At 37.1% G+C, this 27201-nt stretch overlaps 2 protein-coding genes across 8 annotated transcripts in view; one reads left to right on the forward strand and one right to left on the reverse strand.

The window, feature by feature from the left end:
- The window catches only part of AKAP7 (A-kinase anchoring protein 7), an 81066-nt gene that overhangs the window by 31490 nt on the left and 22375 nt on the right, over positions 1-27201 (forward strand). For 4 of the 7 annotated variants that reach the window (XR_004591701.3, XM_034418813.3, XM_087887105.1 and 1 more), the window contains exon 7: positions 13188-13335. Coding sequence is in view for 6 of the 7 variants with exons in the window: in XM_034418813.3 (XP_034274704.2) it covers positions 13188-13335 (148 nt within the window). In the remaining variant the exon portion in view is untranslated. Of the gene's footprint in view, positions 1-13187; positions 13336-13856; positions 14005-15075; positions 15474-24242; positions 24436-27201 lie in introns of those variants that run through there. The other 3 variants (XM_034418814.3, XM_034418816.3, XM_034418817.3) reach the window with 3 other exon arrangements.
- Positions 2946-10367, reverse strand: MSH5 (mutS homolog 5). The gene is made up of 3 exons (XM_034418810.2): positions 10048-10367; positions 7473-7623; positions 2946-6100 (listed from the first exon to the last, which is right to left on the reverse strand). The coding sequence occupies exon 3, from the start codon at positions 6069-6071 to the stop codon at positions 3630-3632; it is 2442 nt and encodes an 813-aa protein (XP_034274701.2). The 5' UTR covers positions 6072-6100; positions 7473-7623; positions 10048-10367; the 3' UTR covers positions 2946-3629.

Below are 27201 nucleotides of genomic sequence, written 5' to 3' on the forward strand. Positions count from 1 at the left end.
CACTTAGAAGTGAGCCTCACATTTATTTCCAAAGTAAACGTACGTAGTAGTGAAGCCCTTGAGTAATAATGAAAATAATGTAACTTTTAAGTGTGGCCATTGTGAAGATATTTGCAGATAAGATTCAGAAAAATATATTTTAAAAAAGTATGAAAGTAGAATTAAGAATTAATTATATATTTTAGAAATATATTTTTCTAAGATTATGAATAACATAGTTGAAACTAGTTGGACTAGTATTTCACTCTTGATCTAATGTCAGCCATAATGAATAATTTAGGAATAGTATGGGTTTAAATGTATATGGAAGCCATAGGTTCAGTGGTGGGATTCAATTTTTTTAACAACAGGTTCTGTGGGCGTGGCTTAGTTGGGGGTGTGGCTTGGCAATCATGTGACTGGGTGGGCGTGGTTAGCTGGTCACGTGACTGTAGGCATGGCTAGCTCATCATGTGACCGGGTGGGCATGGCTATGTGCATAGGGACTACTCAGAGGGCTGAAAAAAGTCATTTCTGACTGGGCCTCGCACTTTTGACCGGTCCTCACACTTATGACCATCCTCACATTTATGCCCGTCCAGCTTTCTTAACAACCATGTCACTCATTTCACAACTGCTTTTCTTCACCATGGTGACAAGATAGGGCAAAAACGTAAAATGTGAGGACAGTCGTAAGTTCGAGGACTGGTCAAAAGTGCGAGGACCAGTCAGAAATAACTTTTTCAGCCCTCTGAGTAGTCCATATGCATAAAAGGATACAGCAATAGAGAGGGATGAAGGAAGGGAAGGGAAATTAGAGTAGGAGGGAGGGTAAGAGAGGGAGGAAGAGAGGAGAAGGAGAAAGGAAGAGGAAGTAGGGAGGAGAAGAAGAGGGGGAGGAAGAGAAAGTAAGAAGGAAAGAAAAGAGAGAGGTGGTAGGTTTGAGGAGAAAGATTGCTGTACAATAAAAAAGCTGAAAGGGAAGAAAGCCAACCCCAAACAAATATTAAGATATTAAGATAAAAGAATGAATTGTTAAACTTTAAAGAATAAAAGAGAACAAATATGAATAAATAACAATAATTAGAAACACACATACAAACAATGTATTTTCTTTGAACAGAGTATTTGGCCGGTTCACAAATTTAAACAGTGTTTAGTCATTTCAATTAAATTTACAATTTCTATATTTCCTTTTTGCCATATTTATTCCTCATCTATTTTTGTAAAAAACCAATATTATCCTTCATCCTCATCTCCAATCTTAATCAAATTCAATTTTTCCCTTCTATTCTATATTATACCCCTTCCCATTGTCATATATTTTTATATCCATCCTCACATTGGTTAATTATGTAATATTACAGTTGTTTAATATAAATTCAATATTTTAATATAAATCAATTAGTTATATAACTACCTTTTTTGTATAATAATCAATATGAACATGAATATTCCAATTATTTCCATGCAATCCAATTTCTTACAAATCAATTAATTATATTTACCAATAATAATAAACCAAATAATTTCCCCCATATATTCCTCCAAACCACAACTTAACCATTTCTGCTTTCAGAAATATACAATTAATAGTATCTCAATTATTACAATTCCCTAGTTAAATAGAGCTTTTTTTCTTTTATGTTTTAAAATCTTTCTCTAAATTTCCCATTGTTTGCACCTACCTTTTTTGGTGAGGAAAAAGAAAAGAATTCTGCCTGCCTAATTTTCCAACGTTGCAGCAACAGCAAAGCAGTTTCAGTTTCGTGTTTCAGCAGAGCTAAGGGAAAAAAAATCTGCTCCAGGACTCTTTGCAAGGAAGCAGCAGAGCTCTGAGCAAAACAGCTGAGACAAATTAGCTGAGAGCCGGGAGGCCGATAGAATCAAGGGGCTAATTAGCCTATGCTGAAGCTCCGTGGGCCAATAAAATTACAAAAAAACCACCAAACCGTTTGTTAAATTGCTGGCTCGCCCGCCCCTCGCCCACCACTATTTATTGGCAATAAATAGTGGTGCGGAGGGGCGGGGCAAGCCAGCAATTTAACGAACGGTTCGGCTGCACCACTGGCTATAGGGCGGCCCTTTGAAGCCCCGCGGCAAGAATTTGAAGTTTTTTTTCCTCTAGCCATCAGCTGGGACTCCGGAGGCAGCAATAGATTGGGAGTGGGTGGGGTAAGCGAACGGCCGGCGATCCAACAGAGCAGAGAGTGAGGGTGAGTGAAGGCGTGGAAGCTGCTTTCTCCATCCTGCTCTCTTGCGTCCGGAGCCGGTGGGGAACCACGTGGCAGCCCACATTGATCCCAGGCAGCGGAACTCAGGCTAGGGAAGGGGTGGGCAATTGTGGTTCTTTTACAACCTGTGGCCTTCAACTCCCAGAATTCCTGAGACAGCCAAGCTGTCTCAGGAATTCTGGAAGTTGAAGTCCACAGGTTGTAAAAGAGCCACAATTGCCTACCCCTGGCTACGGTAGGCTGGCGCCGCGCGGGTGGGAGGCAGGGCGGGGCGAGGGGCGGGCGAGCCAGCAATTTAACAAACGGTTCGGTGTGCTGCGGGGCCAATAAATTACAAAAAAACACCGAACCGTTTGTTAAATTGCTGGCTCGCTCGCCCCATTTATTGGGAATAAATAGTAGTGCGGAGGGCGGGGCAAGGGGCGGGGCGAGCCAGCAATTTAACAAAGGGTTCGGCCGAACCCCCTAGAACCCCCAGAATCCCACCACTGCATAGGTTCCTACTGTGAATGCAAAAGCAAACTAAAAAAAGAGAGAAAGAGAGAAATATAATCTTGTCTTGATCATATACTGCCATCTATGGTTGTGCCTGAACTAATTCAATTTCTCATGTATTATAACTGTATTTTAGTAACCAGTAATAAAGGTATTTTTTTGGTATGCAAAATACCTGAATGTTCTTAAAGAGTTCTATTGCAAAGCTAAAGAAACTGGAACATTTGAAAAAATATCAACATGAAGCATTGTAGATTTTATTTTTTAGAATACCAGCATACAAAAACTTTTAACATACACAACAAAGCAATGACAAAATTACTATTAAAAAAGGAATATTAATACCAATTTCTTTACTTTTAAATGTTTTTGCATTGTATATTTTCTGGACTATTTTTGTGTTATGGACATATTTAATGCACATAACACAAATTTAGAAATTATTTTATCAGTGGGAAAAAAGTAAGTAAATAACCTGAACATAATCCTCTTGTGTGTCCAAATATTGACAAGTATGTTTACAAAAATACAGGGAAATCTATAAATAATCTTCTAAATTTAATTTCAGTTATAATTTATTCACAAATACACATTAATAGTTCATCAAATGTAACAATAGCTGTATGGTGGTTTGCAGGATCAGGATCATAGTTTTGTCATCTCCCATATATGATAAAGGGATATGCTGGTTGGATGTAACAAGCGTCAGGTAAAACATAATAAAAGCCTGATTGGTGAAACTCAGTTTGGTGCATTATGAATTTTTCAGGCTTTTGTCTGAAGCAATAAGTGGCATTTCTTTCTGATGTATTTCCTACTTTGTAACAATTCAGTATACATTAAACTATATAGTTCAGTCTTATATTATTTGTATTACAATTACTTATATGCTGTATATTCAAATCACTCTAGGTTAATAGGTTATAATATGGAAGCTGAAGACTGTAGCACCTCTTGAATCATAAACTCCTTTACATCCACTTGGGAATTATCAAGATCTAGGGAGAGGAATTTTTCCACCAGAGATTTGCAATTTTGCATCTGTTTCTCTTTTGAGGGGTGGTCAGTACGTTGGATAGGTTTTCCATTGCGAAACAGTTCTGATACTTCGACTCCTCTGTCAATAATTTTAGAAGGCATGCCAGCCAAAGCTGCAATATTGGCTGCATGGCTGACAGTGGACATGCCTTCTTTAATCTGATAGAAAAATACAAGCTCATCTCCATCTTGATGGGTATCCATGGTCAGATATTGCACAAGAGGAGTGTCGGGCAAGAGCTTTAGTTGTATCAGGCTATGGAAATTAGTGGCAACAAAAATGTGTGGGCACTGGCTGACTTGTGCAATCCAATGCCTTAGAATAGCAGCCAAAAGAGAGAGGCCATCTATTGTATTTGTGCCTTTGCCAAACTCATCAATTAACACCAAAGAGTTTTCAGTGGCATTATTCACTGCTTTGGCTATCTGGTTAAGATCAATCATAAAAGTGGACAGTCCAAGAGATACTGATTCTCTGCTGTGGATCCTTGTATAAATTCCATCTATAGGTCCTATTTCAGCTTCAGTAGCAGGGACATAACTACCAATTAGAGCCATAAATGTAATAAGACCTACTTGTTTTAGGTACACACTTTTACCAGATGAATTAGGCCCAGTAAGGAGCTTAATCCGTCCATATGTTTCGCTGCTGTCCACTGAATTAGGCACAAAAGTTTTTGCGCATAATTCTATCAGAGGGTGCCTTCCATCTTTTATGTGAATAATATGAGAATGAGAGAAGCTGGGTCTGGTATATCCATTCTCTCGAGCCATGACTGCCATGGATAATAGCACATCTAAATGTGCTGTATATTCAATCACATCACTAAGTACTGCAGATTTTTCCAGGATCTTAGACTGTAGCTGGTACATGATTAATGTTTCCTGATCTCGTATTTCACAATGAAGGTCACCAAGCAAACTATCCAATTCTTTGGTTCTGGCACTGCGATAATGCAGCTTTTCTTCTGATAAGAACATAAAATCTAGACCTTCAATCTCAAAGTCAGTCTTGCCCACCATTGTGGGCAGCCGTGGAATAGAGAGTAAGAACCCTATCAAAGGAATATAAATAACACTGCAAGATGGAATTCTACTATCCAGGTCCTCTAGTTCTTTGCGAGCTACCTCTGTAAGGAAGTCTGAAAGCCCCACTAGTTTTCGTTTCTTCTCATCAATTATGGGGTCCACATTTGGTCTGACAATGAAGTGGTTTTCCGAGATGCTGCTTTCAAAATCTACCACTTTGCTAATTAGGCTGGCTATATAGTGTAGATCATCAGTGAAAACATGAGAAATTGTCTGGAAAAGCTCAATGGTGCTTGGGAGAGAGCGACATTTGTCTCTTAGGCACACAGCACTGTAAACAGTTTTGTAAAGTGCCTGCCAGTCGCTTACCTTTGTGTTAGAAAGAGCCATCCTCTTAAGAATCAGAGGTACATTTTTTATATTTTTGAGACATTCCTGTAAGGTCAGAATTGTTTCATGGTTCTGAGCTAACAAAAAGAATTGGATAACATCCAGTCGCTTATTAAGCTCTGTAAAGTTGCTAGTGGGCCTCATGAGCCACAGTCTCATCAGTTTCTCTCCCCACTTGCACCTACAGTGGTTCAGAATTCCATATAAGCTCAGGCCTTCTTTCTTCCCAGTGGCCTGCTTATACACAGAAGGATGTACTTCACTTTTAAAAATCTGCAGGACACAGTAAGTGTCCTGATCCACATTTACAGTATCTGTCAATACAAACTTTTTAAAGGCCAAAATGGGGACAACAATATGACTATCTTCTAGTTCAACTCCAGGTCTTCTCCTGTCAAGGAATTTTAGCAGACCTCCTAATGCTCTTAGCACAAGAGGGCTCTCAAAAGGTAAAATAGAGGACAAATAGAGAATTTTCTCGGTTGCTGTCATGTGAGAAGGGACAAAAGGAAATTGCCTAGATAGAATCCTTTGTTTGCCCACTTCTAAACCAAAATCCATATTTGGATAGAGGACAACCTCTAGTTTTCCTCCTTCTGGCTTTTCTCCTTCAGTGGTACCTATATTGGTCAGAAATTTGGCAATGTTAGAATCTTGTTTGGCACTACTCAATATACATTTGGGAGAGACCTCATCTACCACTCTCTGAAGCAGTTTGAGGTCTTCGTTGTCAGGTGTATCAGACATGAAATATACTGAGCAGTCTCCCGTGTCATAGTAAACAATTCCCAGCTCGCCTCCATACCACAAAACACACAGGTAGATTTCAGATGGCCCTTCATCTTCTTCAGTGACATGCTGAGGTTGGAACTGGCACTGGTTGGAAAAAGTAGCAGCAGTACTCATTTTCCTTGACTTCAAAAAAGTTCAAGCATCTGTGTAGTTGGATACATAATATTGTATTAGTGGCTCATTCTTTATAGAACATGTGTGCAAAACGAGGATTATATAATCTTTTTAAGCTAGAAGCCATATATCAAAGAGTAAAAGGGCCCAGGGTAAAATAGTGGATGGACCAGGACAAAATCTAATTAATACAAGATAATTAACTCATACACATGAACATTCTGAGGGCCCCATCCACCCTTAACATTAATTTATTCCTTGCATCCGGTTTTAAATTAAAATACAACATTCATACACCAGGTCAATAATCTTTCTACGTACATTTTTAAAAGAAAGGCTTCAAAATTATTGTAATATTGTTAGATAAGGAATGAATAAAAATAATTTTGTTTTTCATTTTGGAATCAAGACTGAAGGTACATATGCTTCAGAGAAGTATTCTTAAAGTGAGACTACTGATATTTGTAATCTTTGAAATAGAAAGTCCAAATAGAAATATTATCCACAATAAATATGCATTATCAAATGTGTATGTAAATATACAGATATTTCCCTTTTGTAGAAATATAAATTCTGGACAACAATATATGAACCAGATTACATTTTAGCTAACAAAGTTATTCTTCTGCATGATTGATATTATATTATTGCTTTTGTATACAGAATTAAATATGTGAAAAAATTCACATAATAGATGCCAGTCCATTATGCCAGTCACAGTAAGCATTTCCATTTCGTCTGCATTTGGTTTCATACAATTTATTATTGACTTCAGGCAGGCAGACCTATAAGGGAACTTCAGGTTGTCATACAGAAATAGATTGGGATGTCATCATCAGACTGAGAGCACCAAGTTCTGTTTCTCCTGATGATGTCCCACCAGACATTTCATGTAAATATTGAAAAAGTTTGGAGATAGACTGGAGCAATTACCATATTTTTTGCTCCATAAGACACCCCCCCCCGAAAAAGTCTGTGCGTCTTATGGAGCAAATGGAGCCGGTCTTTTGGTGAATAGCAGCCGGGCCACTACGGCAGGGTGCTTTTACAGTGCTGAACCCTGCCTCTTCTGTCTTTGTCATTGCCCGCCTCTGTGGTCCTTTCAGGTTCTGCCACCTGCCCTCACTACACTGCTGCTCCATATTTGGCGGTCCATATTCACAGTGAGACAGCACTCCATATTCATATTTTTTTTCTTGTTTTCCTCCTCTAAACCTAGGTGTGTCTTATGGTCAGATGCGCCTTATAGTGCGAAAAATATATGCAGTATGTTTATTCATAGTATATTTATTTATTCAGAAATTTACAGAACTGAGTAAACCTTCTCTAATAACTTGCTTGATAGAAATAAAAAACAACGATCAGAAGAACATATGGTGAAAAAATACCATCTCAAGTCACCTGTCCAATAGCTTTTTGGGGGTACATCATCCTAATAGATTCAGGGTCCTCACAAAGATGATGTATAGCCATTAATCCAACATTAACCAGATAGCAGTCTATCCATAACTCCAGGATAGATCTCAGGCTTCTCCACTGTCAGAACAGCCTCCTGATTAGAACAAAAAATCAAATTAATCAGGGAAGCTACATTATATTGACCCACTGCTCTGTTGGGTGCTGTATATTCCTAAACTACGCATATTTTTCTGTGCATGCTTCCGCAATTCCTGGAGGAAACTGATTATCTAGACCCATACCAATCAGGCTTCAGGCGCGGACACAGCACAGAAATGACATTGGTCGCCCTGGTGAACGATCTCTGGCGGGCCCGGGATGGGGGTTATTCCTCCATCCTGGTGCTACTTGACCTCTCAGCGGCTTTTGATACCATCGACCATGGTATCTTACTGCGACGTCTCAGGGGGCTGGGGGTGGGGGGCACTGTTCTACAGTGGTTCTCTTCCTACCTCTCGGGCTGTATGCATTTTGTTTGGGCGGGGGGCCAGAGATCCTCCCCGAGGCCCCTCACTTGTGGGGTGCCGCAGGGGTCGGTTCTCTCCCCCCTGCTCTTTAACATTTATATGAAGCCACTGGGTGAGATCATTCGGGGTTTCAGGGTGCAGTATCATCAGTACGCTGATGATACCCAACTTTACATCTCCACCCCGGACCAACCTAGGGATGCCCTTTCCGTGATGTCTAAGTGCCTGGAGGCGGTATGGGTCTGGATGGGTAGGAACAGGCTCAGACTCAACCCCTCCAAGACAGAGTGGCTGTGGATACCGGCGTCCAATGATCTAGCTTCCCCATCACTGTCGATGGGAGGGGATTGTCTTGCTCCCTCGGATAGGGTTCGTCCTCCTTGATTCATGGCTGTCTTTAATGGACCATCTAACGGCCGTGACAAGGGGTGCATTTGCACAGGTTCGCCTGGTGCGCCAGTTACGTCCTTTTCTAGACAGGGATGCCCTCCGTACAGTCACTCATGCTCTCATTATCTCTCGGCTGGATTACTGCAATGCCCTCCACATGGGGCTGCCCTTGGAGTGTACCCGGAGGCTCCAACTGGTTCAGAATGCGGCTGCGCGAGTAGTTACGGGTGCGTCCCGCTACTCCCATATAACACAACTATTGTGTGAGCTGCACTGGTTGCCGGTGGTCCTCCAGATCTGCTTCAAGGTGCTGATACTCACCTATAAAGCCCTTCATGGCACGGGCACGGGGTATTTGCAGGATCACCTCCTACCGGCCTCCCACTGCCCAGTGCGCTCACATAGGGCTGCCCTCCTCCGGGTCCCCTCAGCTAGACAGTGCCGGCTGGCGGTCCCCAGGATGAGGGCGTTCTCTGTGGTCACACTGACCCTCTGGAATGGGTTGCCCACAGAGCTCCAGATGGCCCCCGACCTCCACACCTTCCGACATGGCTCTTCCACCAACTTCCCTGATCTGCCGCGGATTTTAACTTGGGGATTTGGGGATTTGAAATTGGTTTTAATATTATTTAATTTTCACTTATTGTCAGCTCCACTGTGGATATTGAAGTCTCCCAGCACAATAAGCCCAGATCCTTCTAAAACTTGAAAATGACATCTAAAATAAACTCAATAGAAATTTCCTTCAGCATCAGGATGAGTAGTACACTAACAAAATCCCCAATGCATTCCTGGTCCCAAGCCTAAAGTAGCCAGATTTCTGCATGAACAGGTTTCCTCATAAGTATCCTGCTAATAGAGATACCATGACAGTGTTAATCTATTCCTCATCTGTCTACAAGCCACTTTTTAGTACTGAAAGTAGATATTTTCCATGCAGAACACCTCACTTTACCTTTATCCCTTGTAAGAATTAAGAGGTTTTGTACTAGTGTTGCTGACTGTCCCCTTTCTAAAGTAGACTTCCATTTACAGTATTTTCTAATTATTCCAGTGGTGTAAACTAGCTTGATCAGTATTTCCTAAATTCATACCATTTTTGTATTCTTACATTTATATGCATGTACTATATTTTAGTCTTGTGCATGCTTTAAAAATTATTTGGAAAAGATGAAAACCCCTTTGCTGAAATGCCATGCTTGCATTCTTATATGTTCAGTGTACTATATCTCTTTTGAATAATTTCTGATTGATGCATAGCCTTATTTTACAGACAGGTATCCACACAGGTACATACACTGGCATGTTTCCTATGCATGCTGTTGCAATACAGTTGCAAAAATACCTTGCTAATACTTTCCGATCAAAGCCCGTTTTATATAACATTTATTTTCTGAATTTGTCTCTTGCATTTTCTCATAGAAGTAAAGCATTTTGCCATCATCTCTAGTCATCCATTGAAGTCTTGTGATCCTTTGCTTATAAATATTCCAGGATGGCTGTATTGGTTTTAAATAAAGTGAACTTCTTGCTTTTGACAGAGCCTCTAGGGCAGCGATGGCAATTTTGGGGCTTGGCATGTGAAAAATGTAAAATTGCCTAACTTGACTCAGTTGGCGTATCACACTACTACCATCCTGACCAAAAGAGAAATTCTTTACCTTCCCTCCGTCTCTCCTCCATGTTGGCCCCACTGAACAGCAGCACTTGATAGCAACACTGAGACTAGGCCTGAAATGGAGGCCTAGGCCTCCATTTCAGGCCTAACCCCACTGCTGCCAATCAAAAAAGATCAGCTCGCCATGCCCCAAGGCACACGAGCAATGGGGAACAGCACATGTGCACACACACAAACACCCCTCAAATTCCTCCTAAATAATTTCTTTTCCCTAAATAAATTCTCTCACAATTTTCTCTCACTTTCAGCATTCCAAAGAGCCCCCCCCGTGTTTGTTCTCCAGACTCTTTTCTGTCATTGTCAAAACAAAATTGGAAGGGTTGTCACCTAGCAGAAAAAATGCTTTGAGATGGGTGAAGAGACTAACCTGACTCAAGGGAGCCATTTAGCATGCCATGACATCAAAATAAAATTCTTTTCAGATAGCTTCATTGCCAGCATCTTGAGGGGAGAGGGCTTACTTACATGTTTCTGCTCCCCCCCCATGAATGAAAATTAGTTTTTGAATTAACTTTGGAGCTTATTTGGAGTAAGACATTTACACAAAGCCTTTCTTTTTCACAGAAACATCTCTGAGTTAAACAATGGGATAACAAAGGTTGGATAGGAAACCAGTCCTTCATATAGATGTCTTAGACATAAGATGAGGAATGTTCAATCTATAGAGGAAGATGAGACTGTATTTTCCAGTTTTGGAAATTCTCTTGTTAAAATTAGGAAAAGGGACCAGCTTTTCATATTTAGAGGAGTTACCAATAAAGGAGAATATTTGTAATTCATGGTTGAAATGAGGGGTCCTTGGTACTCTCTGAGCTGGGTTTTTTTACTTGCAGATGTTTCAGTGCACTGATGATGTTACCTAGTTTGGGTAATGAAATGTCTGCAAGAAAACAACCCAGCTCAGAGAGCACCAAGGACCCCTCATTAAAAGGGTTAGTTTGTCTCCTTTTTCTCATTTGTTTAAATCCCTTGGTAGTTGATGGAATGCAAATATTGTATTATGCTATTACAGTGTATTGTAGTGGCAGTGGGGGTGGTTAAGTAGCCTCTGTCCATAGTTATTGATTTAGAAACACTTGCTATGGACTAAAAGGAGCTGGGGATGAGATATCAAGAAGCAGCTCATATGCAGCACACATGATGCACCACTAGATGTCAGCCGCATTTCAGGCACTAACCAAAACAGAGCTATCTATCATATAGTAGTTAGTGCTAAATCTCATATGTCCCCTTATTTTTCTGAGAGTTGCTTGGTTCTTGTGCAAGAAATTGTGCTCAAAATAAATCATTGCTAGAAGAAAGAAAAAGTATAACACTTATTTATAGATAACTTTAAGCAAAAAATATGATAATTGATTATTATGTGCTATTCAGCCAATTTTGATTCTTCGAAGCCATATAGGTAGGTGCCCCTAACCTGATCTTTTGGTTCTTTGAAAAATTGCACCCATTGCTGTTATAAATGAGTTCATGCACCTTGTCCTCTTCTCTTTCCTACCACATTTAGCAACTTAATAGACTTTTCTAAAGAAGTAGATAATGTCCCCAAATATGATAGTTTGAATCTGGTCATTTGTGCCTTGAGTGAATTAAATTTAAAGCTGATTATAAGTCTTTTTCTGCCTATTTTATTTTAAATATTATATTAAAAAATTTACATTTATGATATGCCTGTATTTTGAAGTACATGTTATATCACTTAGTAGGAAATCATTTCAAATTATTGAATGTCAATAATTGATATTGGTTTCTTTCTTTAGGTACTAGATGCCAGGTTGATATCGTAACATTTAGTATTATGCAGTTGGTGGTTGTTCTGTTCACTTATATAATACTTTTCAAATAGAGTAGCAGAAGTCCCTTCCTATCACAAATGGCAGTAATTGTCATAATTAACTTTTTTTTAAAAAAATTGGACTAGATTGTGAAAGTTGTGTTCAGATTCAGTTATGTAAAGTACAGTTATGTAAAATTCTGTTATGTATATGGGAACATGAGTACAGCACCTGCCTGCAACTTATTAGAGTAGTCACACCTTTTCTCAAAATTGTGTAGCTGTTACGAAAGGCATCTGCTTGATCCTGGAAAGATATAACTATTCTAAATAGTTGGGACCGAGAGCTGAGTTTACAATTCTCTGCAATCCTTAACACATTTTTAGAATCCTACCCAAAATGCCATACAGGAAAATCTCAAAGGACTACTATTGGGAAATAAATACAGGGAAACAACTGAGAAAAGGGGAAAATAGAGATAGAATAAAAGAAAAGAACAAAAAACTTGTTTTGTTATCCATATTTTTAGTAACAGTCAGATTACAGAAGAAATAACAAAATATTGAGCTGATTTCCATTATTCAACACAGAAATCCATAAAAAGGTAAAGAATTAGGAAAAAGTAACCCAAACATGGGCACCAATTCTTGTTTATTTTAGTAGAGAGTGTAGAGACGATTGAAATCCTGATGTGCAAATCTATTGGCACTGATTCTTCAACACCTCATGAGCTTCTCATCACAAGAGAGCAGTAGAGTATAGGTAGGGATCTAAGGTTGTACTGCCTGCACAGCTTAATCTGCACAACTGCCCAGAGGAAGAGTTCAAACAACATGAAAACATACTGCATCTTTTCACTCTTGCCATTACCTGCATGATATAGCTGAACTGCCAGGAACAGCTGGGAATATAACAGCAAAGCCTGGAGCTTCCAGAGATCAGCTATGAGTCTAGTATTAACCTCAGTTGCTAATTATATTATTTACCAATTAAAAGAATTGTACTAATGAACAGGGTACACATGATCCATCAGAGATTGTACTTACAACTGATAGCGGGTTTCAGTCTACAGTGCTGATCTTCTTCTTTGTCAGACAAAAGGCTACTTTAAGAAGATACTAATCTTATTGGTTAAACTATAGTAGTGAAATTTAATGCTTAATATATTCCCACAGCTCTAGTGGTTTTCTAAATTAGGTTTAGCTAGGAAATAATCAACTTTATTTTAAAATTTAATGAGATCTAAACTAGTACTACCTGAAGATTCACATTTTTAGGTTATTCTTTGAAATGTTTCTGATGTTCACTTTCTCTTCTTCTCTCTGTGCTTTTTCTTTGATGTTACAAGGGAGTGAAGAGAATTGATTCAAGCATGTTTGCAAATTTCAAAAGTCATCATTTTGGAGATGAACTTATGAACCGTCTAGATCTTTGCTCAATGTTGAAAAAAAAGCAGCCCAATGGCTACTATCATTGTGAATCCTCGATTGTAGTGGGTAAGAAAACCTATTTCTTAATCTTTTCTATGCTATCTAATAATGCAGAATATATTGTATGTGTAAAATCTTTGCTGATTTCTTTATAGAATTTTGCAAGTGAATACAACAATAAGAATGAAAGCTTAAGTACTAGGGCTGTCATAAGGCTTTGAAGCTTTTTTATACAGTGTTGCCCTGTCTTCAAGCAATGCTCTTAGAAAAGTGGCTGTGTGGCACACCCTGATTACTCATTTTTTTGTGTTTCAGCACTGCAGCATAATTTCAGTAATCTGGGGAGATTATTATAGAATCTATTGGTTTTTCTGTCACCACCAAATACTTCCCTGATTTGGATTTTTTTAATGTTTGTGATGTGTACATTCTTATGTATCCCTATGTGCATTTGTATATACATATGCATGTATAAAAGGTAACATGCTTTGGAGTAAAACAGAGTAAAACAATTCTTCTGTAAAAAGAACTGTAAAAGCATTCCCTTTAAGTTTATAATTTACTTTGACCTCTCTTTACTTTCACAGCAAGATGCCTCCTAATTGTTCTACAAAATATCTATATATCAATAAATATTTGTACATAGTGGTAGTGGTAGTTTATTGATTAGTCTTATGTCCAAATCATAAAATAAAATACAAGATTTAATTCTAGAGTAAAATATACCAAAGAAAATATAGTAATAAAATACATATGTTATAAATACAAAGAATCAGCATTCAGATAAATAGGATATCCTATCTTTACAGGATATCCTGATCTGTTCAATGCAATTGGTGCCTTAACTAGAAACTTAGCAATTCTGCTTACAATATCTAGTTTAAAGCCCAGGAGGAAATAGAACAATCTGCGATTCAGATCCCAGTGGGCCATCTTTTCAAGGAGAGATGTTAAATATGTAAATCTAAGCAGTACATACAGTTGACAGTAAAAAAAACCATGAACAATATCTTCAACAACTTAGGTACTTCACGTGATGTGGCAGGTGATAGAAACACCAATATTTAGCCATAGAATCCAACAATTCAAATCTTGCTCTAGAATATGGCCCTTCTTAAGAATATGTCAGGGATTTAATTTTTATCTGTTCACAGTGATAGTAGGAGACTTTCATTGGGTTGAGGCTATAGACTTCTCAAACCTGTCACCAAATCTCTGTTTCTTCACCTCACTTTCCTCTAGAATTTAAATGGAAATGTGCAGCCATATGTTAATCATTCTTTGACTGACAGTTCCAATACCCAGTTATCAAGGTAGTATTTTCATTTTGAAAAACTGCCTACTTCACAAACTGATAAATTAGATCTATAATTGCACATTAAAATTGCTTTCTCTGTCATGCTTTAGGGAGGAAAGGCTAAAAGATATATTTGGAATCTGCTTATCTTTTTTCTGCTGTAACCAAGTTGATGGAAACGGAATAGAAATAGGACTGTTTCTCACAGTTGATTTGAAGTGTTATGCAGCTGTCCTTGAGCCAGGAAAAGAATTGCCTCTTCTATTCTGTAGAATCCTATTCTGCTACAGTAACAAGGTCAGCAAATGGTGCTGTTATTTATTTACTGCAGGCCACATAAAGAAAGGAACTTGATAGATTCCCTTTGCTTTGTTTCCCCCATCCAGAAAGTGATTCTTGCTGATAGGAAAACACTGTCCCTAGTAAAGAGTGGGGAAAGTTTGTGTAACAAATGACAGGCTCCTAAAAGGGATGTCAAGTAAAATAAATGGGAATATATTTATTTTAAGCAAAGACTGTCTCCAAAAAGCACTGCATAGAAGTGGCTGTACTGGCAATGAGTGACCAAGGGATCCAGTTGATTTAATGACTGGAAGAATCCAGAGAAGAGCTATGGAAAGGATATGTACTACAGGAGATTTCTGGAATCATGCAATTGTGAGTGGTCTGCCTGTAACAACTGTCTTCATCCCTGATATGAAACACCTCCAAAGCTGGAACAGAATGGGCTAAATGGTGTGTTTCTACTCAGCATCGAGAATAATAAGAAGTAACCATGGTGCATTACAGAAACAGCTATGAAAACTACAGTTGAATGGCCAGGAGCATAGTTTGGTCAAGGCAATAGCTGTAGCATTCTTGCAAGAGTCCTGAGAAACACAAAAGAAATAAAATAGTAAAAAGAAAATACATGCAAAACCTTTTTGGAAGGAGCAGCAGAAAAACTGTTAATGCGAGTATTCTTCAAGGTATGACAATTCAATTAGTGACAGTTCAAAATTACAACACCCTCCCCCCCAAAAGAGTATTTTCAATCCGGTCCCAATGTTCCTCATGTTTCAGCACCACAGTGGTCATTTGCCCTTATGACTGACTGCAAAGATGTTACAACATGCCCACTGCCTACTTTTCCCCCTATCCTACCCCGCCAGGTATCCACAGGCACTGTACCTGCTTTGTTTTCCACTTACTCATCCCCACCCAATTTCCCATGGCTTTACTGTACTTACTTCTCAGAGCTCCAAAAGAGGATGACCCACATGGCAGAGAAGCCAAAGTCTTTTATTCAGAAGTCAGTGAAGCTGTAAGAACGTGAGATGTAAGGAAAACAGCTTCACCCCATCTGAATAAAAACCCGGCTTCTTTGCCATGAGGGCCTGCAGGCTTTATTTGGGCCCAGTCTGGCCACTGGTGAGCAGCCTCCTGCTTGCTGCTGACTGGCTAGTTCGAATGAGCAGCTTCAGGGATTGGGATGTGGCAGCCAGTCAACACGGAGCTTGTTTCCTTTGTTTCATTGGGCTCCATGTTGATTAGCGAATGCATTGGGAAAAGCAGGGAAAACTTGGGTTACAAATGTAATTGGCAGGCTGTATTACATTCGTAATTTAAGGATTATCTGTACACCCAGTCATATTTAACTAGCAATATACATATGGCAGAACTTGTCTTTCTTTTCCAGTTTCTATGTACATAAAACTATTGCTTTAAAAAAAACACCTAAATCCATATTTTAAAAAATAGGCCAGCATTTTTTCCAGAGCATTATATCTTTGTTTCTAAAGATTTTTTTTTGCCTTCTCATAGAAGAGCATAGCTGACTCTTTCACTGTCAAAAGGTGGTTTACCCAGCTTGCAAGTGCAGATGTTCTTATATCACAGAGAGAAGCAGCATTGAATTGGCCTTTCATTTGATCTTCTTCCATTAAACTTCAGAGCTAAGATTTGTACAGAAATAGAGCTGGTTCTTTATAACTTCAGCCTTGTAGTCAGCAAATGGGAATGTCAAAAGAGGAGCAGGGAGAATGAAAGGAAAAGAGAAACTAGTTTTACAAAGTTTAAAATCTTTTTGCAGAGGAAATTTCTAGCCTCCAGTTTGATGGGCAAACAAGTACTGTGTACTATGTAAACTTGCAGAAAAGCCAAGAATTTTCGATGCCAAAATACACCCCCCAAATTGGGTTCAGTTTATTCATGGATGGGCTTATCTATGAAAACATATGGCAGTACACTTCTCTAAAGTAACAATGTGTATACAGTAAACTCACATATAAACCCATCCACATATAAGTCAACCTCAGATTTTTAACCAAAATATCAGGAGAAATGTGCCACCTACGATAAGCCATCTGTGCAAACTAAAACATATGAAAGAATGCAGAATTGAATTGACTGGACAGATGTTATGGGAGACAGGTGGTCCCTCAAGTAATCAACACTTTAATATGGCTTTAAAAAACTGAGGTTGAGAATAATCAAAAGCGGAATTTGTTCTGCAGTATAAGGGTCTTTTTACTAGAATGTTTAAATTGCAATACTGAATCTTGGGATCCCTTTATGTATGTATACTGTGATTGTGTAACTAGCAACTGCTAATAAATTTTAGATCAAAAATGTTTTAGTTTGATTTGTAAACCAGAAGATTGCAGTAAGTGTTTGAAAAAAATGCAGAAAAACACAAAACCAAATGTTTTATGCAATGATCTCAAAATTATCTGAAATTAAAAATAAAAATATGTTAAGGAATTAGATGTTAAGAACTCCACTTTTATCTATTTGGACAGCAAGCATACTTAACAAATAATATACCATAATCTTTAAAAATACTTCATGAATTTATTGATGGAAAGGACCGTAGGCAATAACTAATTAATTAGTTTTAGCTGTGCTTTGAGATAATTGATAATATTAACTACATCTTGGATATTTATTAGCTCTATAATAATTAAAACCTTAAGATGCCATTAAATAGTAAAATAATTTATTATTCAATATTATGTATCAATTTTACATTGATGTACTAATACAACGTGTAAAAAACAATTTTAGCAGTATACTTCAGGGTCAGCAAATAATTTGATTTAATTTTCATTTGATTGAGACTTTTTCCCCTTTGATTTTTAATATAAAATAAATACTTAGTTTAAAACTCCATTTACAGTGAACAGATTTCTCATTCAAATACCATACCTTTTATTTAAAAGAATAATGTCTTGTAAATCAAGGGTTTGTATATTCAATACTGTAATTTGAAAATGCGAAGAACTGAATCAAGGAGGAATTAAAAGCTTAATTCTCAGAATAAATAAATGGCAACAAGGCTAATCTGTTAAAACATGTTAGGGTATTTGGTTAAAAGTTACAAAAGGTTAATGATGATGTGTCACCATGGAATGATCTTATCTCAAAGCATTAAGATAAAGCTTTCTTTGAAGTTTGTCTGCTTTAGCTAATAGATTTTCTTTTAACTGCATTGGTCTATCATTCAGGTTATGAGCTAATGCTCTAAAAATATCCGTTTTGATTTGATCAAGCACTCTGGCCCAATTCTGAAAATATTTTAGGATTGCTGTGTTATTGTTGAGGAACGCATAAAGAGTTATAAATAGATACATTGGTCATATTTTGCTGGGCTAAATTGCTCTGATTTGGTATAAAGGTTGATCTTAAAAAGAGTCATCCTGCAGTGAAAAACTGAAAGATTTGGGGGGCCTTTTTGCTTTTGATTTAGAGGATTCATCTCCAAAATATATTATTAGATACAGTTAAAACCCTTTGAGAAAGGTAGTTTACATTGTTGAGAAACCACAATGTGGAGGTTTAACTTACTTCTGTCAGTAGACTCAGGAGAAAGGGCAGAAGAACTTTTCAAATAAGACAGGTTTCTTTGGCCTAATTTTTAAATGGACATTAAAATATTGTTTTAAGATCTGAGAGCCAGTTTTGTCTAGTAGTTAGAGCAACTAGGCTAGAAAGCAAGAGACTATGAGTTCTAATCTTACTTTAGCCATGACCTTGGGCAAGTCATTCTTAGCCTACCTCACAGAGTTGTTGTTGGGAAAATAGGAGAAAGATGGTGTGTTGGATATGTTCACTGTCTTGAGTTAATTCTAAAAATAATAATAAAAGGTGGGATACAAATAAATAAATCTGCTTTATAGTTTAAGGAATCAAATTCTTTGCTGTAGAACATAGTACCGTTTGAGATATCCATTGGCAATGTTAGCTGATTCAAAATAGTGGAAGCTATTGGAGTAATCTAATTGCTCCCTCCACCCCATGTAAGTAGAGGCAAGTTGCTATTTTGATGCTGTTAACCCTGTAAACACTCCTGGGTATACAGCCCTATATTGATGATTTGGCATTTGTAACAATTCAGGCATTGTGACTTTTACTATCATATAACTCTTTGTGCATTGTGCACAGGAAGCAAAGGAGGCAAAGGAGTCTTTCAGGAATACCAAGTGATTTCATGAAAAGTGAACTTTTTACAAGGAAATTTTCACGATGTACTTTTGTTGTTGGAAGAATTCCCAAGACTAAATCTATTCTTAAGGAAGTCAGAGAACTCCAGTACTGAATCTGAAATAAATATATTGTAATCTCTCTAACGGAGCTTTTTAAATCTTTGTGTTATAGATGCACCTACCATGTTTAAGTATATAGCTAATCCTCGATTCATTACCACTTGTTCAGCAACCATTCAAAGTTACAATGGTGCTGAATGAGTATTAACTATAACTGGTCTTTGAAGTTCCAATTCTCCCAGCAATTGGCCAGTCACATGATCATAATATGGGCACTTGGCAACTGCTTGCACTTAACAATGTTTGCAGTGTTCCACAGTCACATGACTGCTATTTGCAACCTTCCCTGCCAGCTTTCCACAAGCAAAGTCAATGGGAAAGCCAGTAAGTAAAATTGAAAATTGTTCTGGTAAGTTACCCACATCTAACAGCAGCCACCCAAGCCCCACTGTGCTCCTGCTGTACTCGTCCCATTTGCACTCTCCAATAGCAACCTCAAGTCCTGTGACACTTACGCCATCCCCCACCTTGTGCACCCCACCCTGCAGCAGCCATCCCAAATCCCTCTGTGCTTGTGCCTCCCTGCCCCTCACACATCCGTATGCACCCTTTCCCATCTACTGGTAGCAGCCAGTTACCTGTCTGTCAGCCTGTTTGCAAACTACCTGGGACTTGCAACTTCCTGCTGGCTTCCCTGTTGACTTTGGTTATTGGAAGTCAACAGAAAGTTGTGAGGAGGTTCTCAGTTAATAACCCATGTACCTCACTTAATGACAGCAATAAGGACTTCTAAGATTGCTATTTCTAAATGGTGAGGTTAGGTCCACATCACTTATCAGTGGAAATTCTGGTCCCAATTACCATAAGTAACAGAGGACTATAAAAGAGAATCCTCCATTGGGTTGATATATTATACTAATTGATAATGGTTAGTATCTTGCTTGGGTTTATCTTAATGAAGTATCTGAACAAAATTGCTGTGATGTATAAGCTATGGATTATGGCTCAGGTTATTGCATGAATGCAACCATCTTGATTTATTCAGAAAATCTTTATTTAAAAAGTAGTAACTTAATGTGGTGAAAAAAGGAGGTTATTCTTTTTTTCCTCTTTAGGGGGGATATACATACATATGCATATTTAAAGTTTAAAACATTTTTTGAAATCTCAAATATTTTTTTTAAGGAATTGATAATGTACATTTGTGTTCATGTAAAAATACCATACAAATGGATGATTTCTGTTTTGAAATGTCACTGTAGTTTTAATGAACTAAATACATAAGGGAATGAAAATTCCTAACAAGAAATTTGAACTCTTACATAAATAGATGGTGCACGTTTAAAGAACTTTGTGAGAATCAGTAGAATCTAAGAAGCAATTAAATCTTGTTTAATGAATAAAAATCACAGAACCCCAAAAAATATGTAATGCTCATAAAAACTAGTTCAGGTCCAGAATAGTGTAGCCACAATGGTCTTCAGCTTCCATATGAATCTGAACAACAACAAAAAAGAATCTTGTTTCCCTCACATCCCTGGCTCTAATGTTTCTTCTTTTTGTTTGTTTGTTCGTTCTTTGAGTTTGAGTTAGCACTCAACAATTTACTTATAGAATGAGTTTTTTGTTTTTTCACTTGGTCTTCCTTTTGCCAGACCTGCAATTCAAAAGGAAGGAATATTATAACAGAAAAGGTAGCCATGACCATGATAAATTTTGATTTTATTTTACTGATAGATACCTAGAACAAGAACAAATATACTTAACACTCAAGATAAAAAGAAAATGCTACCAAAATTAAAATGATTACAAGGATGCTATTCAGAAGGGTCTTTTAAAGCATTGTGGGAGCTACGGCTTGTCATCATGATGCAGATGGAGGAATGCATTGGAGAGATAATGTCTTGCTTAAACTTATTCAGTGGCTTCAGGAAACCAATGTGATCTGTTAATAGGGCTGGGAGATAAATTTGTTCGGCTCAACTTTTAAAGCATACATTTCTAAACAGTATTTCTTGAATAGATTTGCGTGGAGAAATGCAGTTATCTATTTTTGTATCTTTATGAGTTCTGTGATGCTGTTTTTCAATCAAAACAGAGTACAGGTAGTCCTCGACTTATGACCACAATTGAGCCCAAAAATTCTGTTGTTAAGTGAGACATTTGTTAAGTGAATTTTGCCCCATTTTACGACCTTTCTTGCCAAAGTTGTTAAGTGAATCTGGCTTCCCTATTGACTTTGCTTGTCAGAAAGTCGCAAATGGTGATCACATGACCTTGGGACGTAGCAATGGTCATAAGTGTGAACCAGTTTCCAAGCATCTGGATTTTGATTACATTATCATGGAGATGTTTCATAGGTAGTAACTGAAAAATAGTCATAAGTCACTTTTTTCAATGCCATTGTAACTTTGAACACTCACTAAGTGAACTGTCGTAAGTTGAGGACTATCTGCATAAAGCTGTGTACTAAAGTACACAAAATGGTATATTTTAAAAGATAATGGACAAAATATCATTTTATTCAGGAAGTTTGCATTTGAGGAAAAAGAGTATGCATGAATTTTTATGCAGGTGTTTAAAAATTGTAAATAAACATAGATATAGAATGAAGGATAGCTATAGAATAAAATGTATAAAAACAGTGAAATTATAATAAATAGATTTATTTAGCAAAACCTGATGGTATATTTATTACATCATTTTGCACCACTGACAGTTTTCATAGTGAACTTTTATTAAATTCAGTATAAGAATTATAAACCCACATTTTTCTTCATGCTGAAATTATTTGGACATATTTCATTAAATACTCTTAGAAATCAACTATCTATTGTCACTTCACAGTTGTAAAATGAAACAAAAAATACACTTCTAGCGTTTTTCCCAGTTAGTTTCCTTTTTAAATAAATAGGGCATTAGTCTCCTGAAAAGAGTAAAATGAAAGAAATTCCCACCAGACGTATTTTCTTTTGCTTTAATGACAGGCTTTTACTTATGCCCTGTAGATGTGTGTTAAGTAGTCATGTTTAATTCATTTGTTCTTTAGAATATGGGTCATGTGCTTTTTTTAACATGTGATTTGACAGGCTGACAGTTTTTGCTTAAGCAGCTTTATTACAAAATGTAGATGAAGCTGTTCATATGCATGATAGAGTTTTATAGTCCATCCTGCCATATCAGAATAATTTATAAGTACCATATAATATTTGCCTGAAAAGTATCACGCTAGTATTTCCATGAAAGAACCTTCTGACTTCTGTCCTTGATAAGATACCAAATGATCTTGGAACAATTCTCAGCGTTCTCAGAACAGGGTGTTCTGTTCACATTGTTTTAAAGAACAGTTGTGAGTCAATATTTAAAAATAATACTCCTCTGTTTTTGTTTGTGGATGATACTGCAAAGAAGAAATTCTGTAAAGACACAGAAAGAATAAGATAGAGGTTTAGTACATAACTTGTTATCCTGTAATCAATGTTTTTTTTTCCTTTGAATTTCTTTCACTATTAAAGATTAAGAGAACCGAGTATCAGTTGTATCATCACATTATCCCTATTGGACTATGAGTTTAGCAATTACCTTACAATTGTTTAAGGTAATTCATAAGGGGAACGCTAGAGGTTGCAGTGAAATATTAATTACTTTTCTGATAGTGATGGGAAATTATTGCTTTTGCTGGAATTTGGGGCTGCAAAGTTAAATTAGACTGCGTGAGCACTGCATGTGGTGAAAGCTAAGCTAAGCTATGGTGTAGAATCCCATATGTTGAGGCCAGGCAGCCTCTCTCTTAAATAAAATTATCAAAAGAATTTTCAGAATGACTGATGTATAAAATGTTGTTCTGCCAGGACAAGGTCAAACAATAGTGGATTTTCAACTTTTGCCCTCATTGCTTCAGTATTGGTGGCTGCTTCTGTCTATAGAGCACTACTTCAGGGCATGTCCCATCTCCTGTTAGGCATTTTCTCACTTTTAATGTCCCCCCACCCCATGATTAGTCACATAAGCAGAACCAAGCATTATCAAGCATGTAGTATTAGTTGAAGTCTAGAAAAAGATTTAATACAGTGGTGCCTCGGTACTCGACTACTTCAAAACTTGTTGAATTTGGTACTTAATGAATTTGGACGTGAAAATGTTGTTCCGGTACTCATTGTTTGTTTAGTACTCGATGCACTGCAAAAGGAAGTGAGGGACAGCCATAGGGGCAGACAGGAAGTTGACCATACTGAGAAGGTCTTTGACATAGGAAAAGGGACAGATAGGAGGTCCTTCCTGGCCGAAACAAAGTGACATGTGGTAAGTCATATGGTTTATTTGGTACTCATCCTTTTTAATACTCATCCCACCTCCCAGAACCAATTAAGAACGAGTACTGAGGTACCAATGTATTGTCTGCGACCTTAACAATTGGGAAATATATATATACTTTATATATATAAATATAAATTGGCTTATATAGATATAGATATGGATATTATAGATATAGATATAGATATATACCAATGGAACAACTTGCCTTCAGAAGTTGTGGGAGCTTCATCACTTGAGACTTTCAAGAAAAGATTAGACTGCCATTTGTCAGAAATGGTATAGGGTCTCCTGCTTGAGCGGGGGGGGGGTTGGACTAAATGACCTATAAGGTCCCTTCCAACTCTGTTAATCTGTTAAAGATTTTGCCCGTCTCCGGTTGCATTCCTGCATCTTCATAAGCTTTAAGTGAGGTAGGGTTATAAAATTACATGGATTTTTTAAAAAAATTGAGATAAAGTAATGGAAAATATTGTATCTCTTATATTTCTGCAAGTATTACAGCTTTTGAGTCATAGAAGGACGAGAAAAAAAAATTGAGAAGGAAACTCTGCCTCTAACATTGTCCCAACTGTAAGATTTAAAACTAGCTATTAATATAACCAGTTCTTGATGGTGACAAGGTACTGTATTTTGACATTCTAAATTCCTGTGCAAAGAAATTGTGAAATGTGTGAAGCACCCATGTGTGTATGCATAAAATAGTGTCACTGTAAACCCCTCCAGATGGTAGGAATAGTTTTCCTTCTCTACACCTATCAGTGCCGAGGACAAAGAGGTGGAGCCTTTCTCATTCTTTACAGCAGAGAGCTGGCTGCTCTCTCTTTCCCTCCCCTCAGTGTGTGTGTGTATGTGCGCGCGCCTTTCTGTGTTCCTCTGAGTAGAATGAACAGTTTGCCTTCAGAGTCGAGAGCAACATCCAGTTTACAGTTTGGGGCGGTGCATACTGAAAGGACGAGGAAGAAAACCAAACAGTAGATATCATGGGCCAGCTGTGCTGTTATCCTTTTGGGAGAGAGGAGAAAAAAATCAGTAAGTCTGATTATTTTGTGCAATGCCAGTATTGGGTGCAGCTATTTCAGAATGTAGTTTACTGCTAAGAAAAAAAAAATCCAGCTATATGCATTTGGAGCATGGGTCATTCTCACCTACACTTTAAATTATATATTATGGTTTAAAGGAATGCAGGTAAGTAGAAATTGAATATGTATCTATATGTTTATATACATACTGTATTACATTTCTTAGGCTAGGAAACAAATTTTATGTCTGTAACTCTGAATTATGGATGGGTTATTCTTTTAGTGCATATCATGAAATATGATTTAACATTGGGGTGTGTATTTGTTTAACTTACCAGATGTACCCTATCCGATAGGGCAGTGTTGCCACACTAAATCTAATTTCAATTGAAGGACATGGAGGACCAAAAAGACAGATGATTTGTTACTGTTGTACTTAAAAATAGGGAAAGGATTCTCTAGTATTTTTGTTGCAATGCATTGCACCCCTTCAAAGAGAGCCTTCTTTTCTGAACAGCTGCCAGGCATGTTTTTAGTTTTATTCAGATTACAGAAAAGGCACTGCAATAGATAAATTTTATTAACTTATTTTACAATAATTATTTCAATGGAATGTTCATTTTTAATTGTGTGTTTTAGAATAGTTTGTATAGCATTATTCAAACATGTGATATCAGAAAACTAATTGAGATACCTGCCATATCCTAAATTTAATTTAATTTTAATAGGGAATATTTAGAGGAACTGTTTTTAATGTTACATTTTTGTTTTATTCTACATTTCATTTCTGTTTTTGCTATAGTTAGTTTTAATGATAAATTCTGCAGTTGTATGCACATACCCTTGTCCACTCAGTGGAATTTCCAAATAAACAGTTTTAAGAATATTATATTAGCTGACCAGTAATATTACTAAGGTACTTTGGCAGACCCATGATTTAGTCACTTTACTGCTTAATTCCTGATTCTAAGTAACCTTTAATTAATCCAACACCACCTTCCAATTACTATAAATGAAGTAAAATACAATAGAGTACAAAAATAGATTCTAAGAATCTTGGATGGAGATCCAATGTAGTTCCAAGAAATTTAATGAGAAGTGCAGGATAAGAGCCAGATTTAAAGTAAGAGGAAGTGAGCAGAAATGTTGCTGAAATAACTGGCAGAATCTTGGAATCAAGTAAGAGAGGTAGGATGAAACAATGGGTCCCAAAGAAATATTGTTGTTACGGTATTTTGCTAGAAAGTCATGGAACAAATTAAATAAAAAGCTACTAAATCAGAATTCAGATTAAGTGAAGGCCAGAGAAAAATACATACAAACATAGATGATAACTAGCTAAATGCAGATATCTGGTCCACTTCACTATAGTACATTTTCAAATATTAGTCTTTTTTCTTTATTTTATGGAAATTGATCTTTTTTAAATCGATAATTATTGCCAAGCTTCAAAGTATCTGCACTTTGTTAATCCCTTTGACTACAAAACGTTTTTTAGTATATTCTTTCTCCAAATATCTGGGGTTTTTTTTTAAGCCCACAAACATTTTAAGATAAATATTAGTGGTTTCCCTGAATTCTGAGCTTAACTGAATTAGTATGAGTACAAGTTTGTGACATCATAATATAATATGGATGAAGTTTGTTATAAAGTTTGATCTTCCACATACAAAAGAGAAGCTATCATGTAGATTGTATGACATGATTATAATACTACATTTATTCTTCAAAATATGCTTCCAATCAAGGGCATTGAGATCCTTTTCAAGCACTTCTTCCTTGGTAGTCATTCTTTTTTATGCAGAATAAACAATAATGAATATATTATTTAGAAAATTAAACTTCACATACTTAAACTTTTAATGTTAAATGTAATTAAGCCAAGGACTGAAATGTTAGTAAGATTTTTCTTAATTGGGGCGATTAACTTTGTGCATGAAATGCAAAGTTGAACCATGAAGTAAAAATGAGACAATAACTTTCATCCTCTATCTTTGGTCTGTATCTAAAATGCTTTGGTTAAGATTGCAGGTCAACATGGTTGCTCCCCCCTCCGTGCAAAAGAATAAATCTTACATATAAGAAAGTAATCAAAAAGTGAAAGCGTATTAGTTGCATAAGCTTTAATCCAGATTTTGAAATGACACATTCCAATAACATTGGTTTGTAAACTAGATCACTACAGTATTGGGGCATCAGTGTGGACATATCTCAGTCAAAAACACAAGACTGAAAACTGCAAGTGATAGATAGACCTTTTGGAAGAGGTCTACGGAAGAAGCAAAATAAAGAATGTGCAAGTGAAACTATTGATGGCATAGATGAGCTACTTAAGTCAAAATGTCAAATTGCTCCAGAAGCCAAGTGGTTAGGCAACCAAATATATTTCCATTGTGTCTAGTTTAAGATCACTTTGCAAGAACAAATATCCCCAGTGTTAACAGGCTAATAGGATGCTGAAATATGAATAGAAATACAGTATAAAGAGACAAAGGAACGCCTGTAGATCCATGGCCATCACATATATCCTGGATGATTAAACAGGACTGGCTCTGGCTTGTAATTATATGGGAATTGCAGGGCTGAAGGCTAGTTTGAGAAATTAAAGGACACCCTAGAAGAAAATAACAGTAAAGAACTTCTGTAATTTTGCCAAGAAAATTGAATGATGCTGTCAGCAGATTGAATTTGACATGAGGCTATCTTTATATAGAATCGTCTTTTTACAAAAGCTGATTCTCCATCATGTTTATCCTCAATTCAGGCCTATCACCAG

Source organism: Pantherophis guttatus, chromosome 1 (genome assembly GCF_059756535.1).
Source record: "Pantherophis guttatus breed Tessera chromosome 1, ASM5975653v1, whole genome shotgun sequence".
In the NCBI taxonomy this organism is placed as follows: Eukaryota; Metazoa; Chordata; class Lepidosauria; order Squamata; family Colubridae; genus Pantherophis; species Pantherophis guttatus.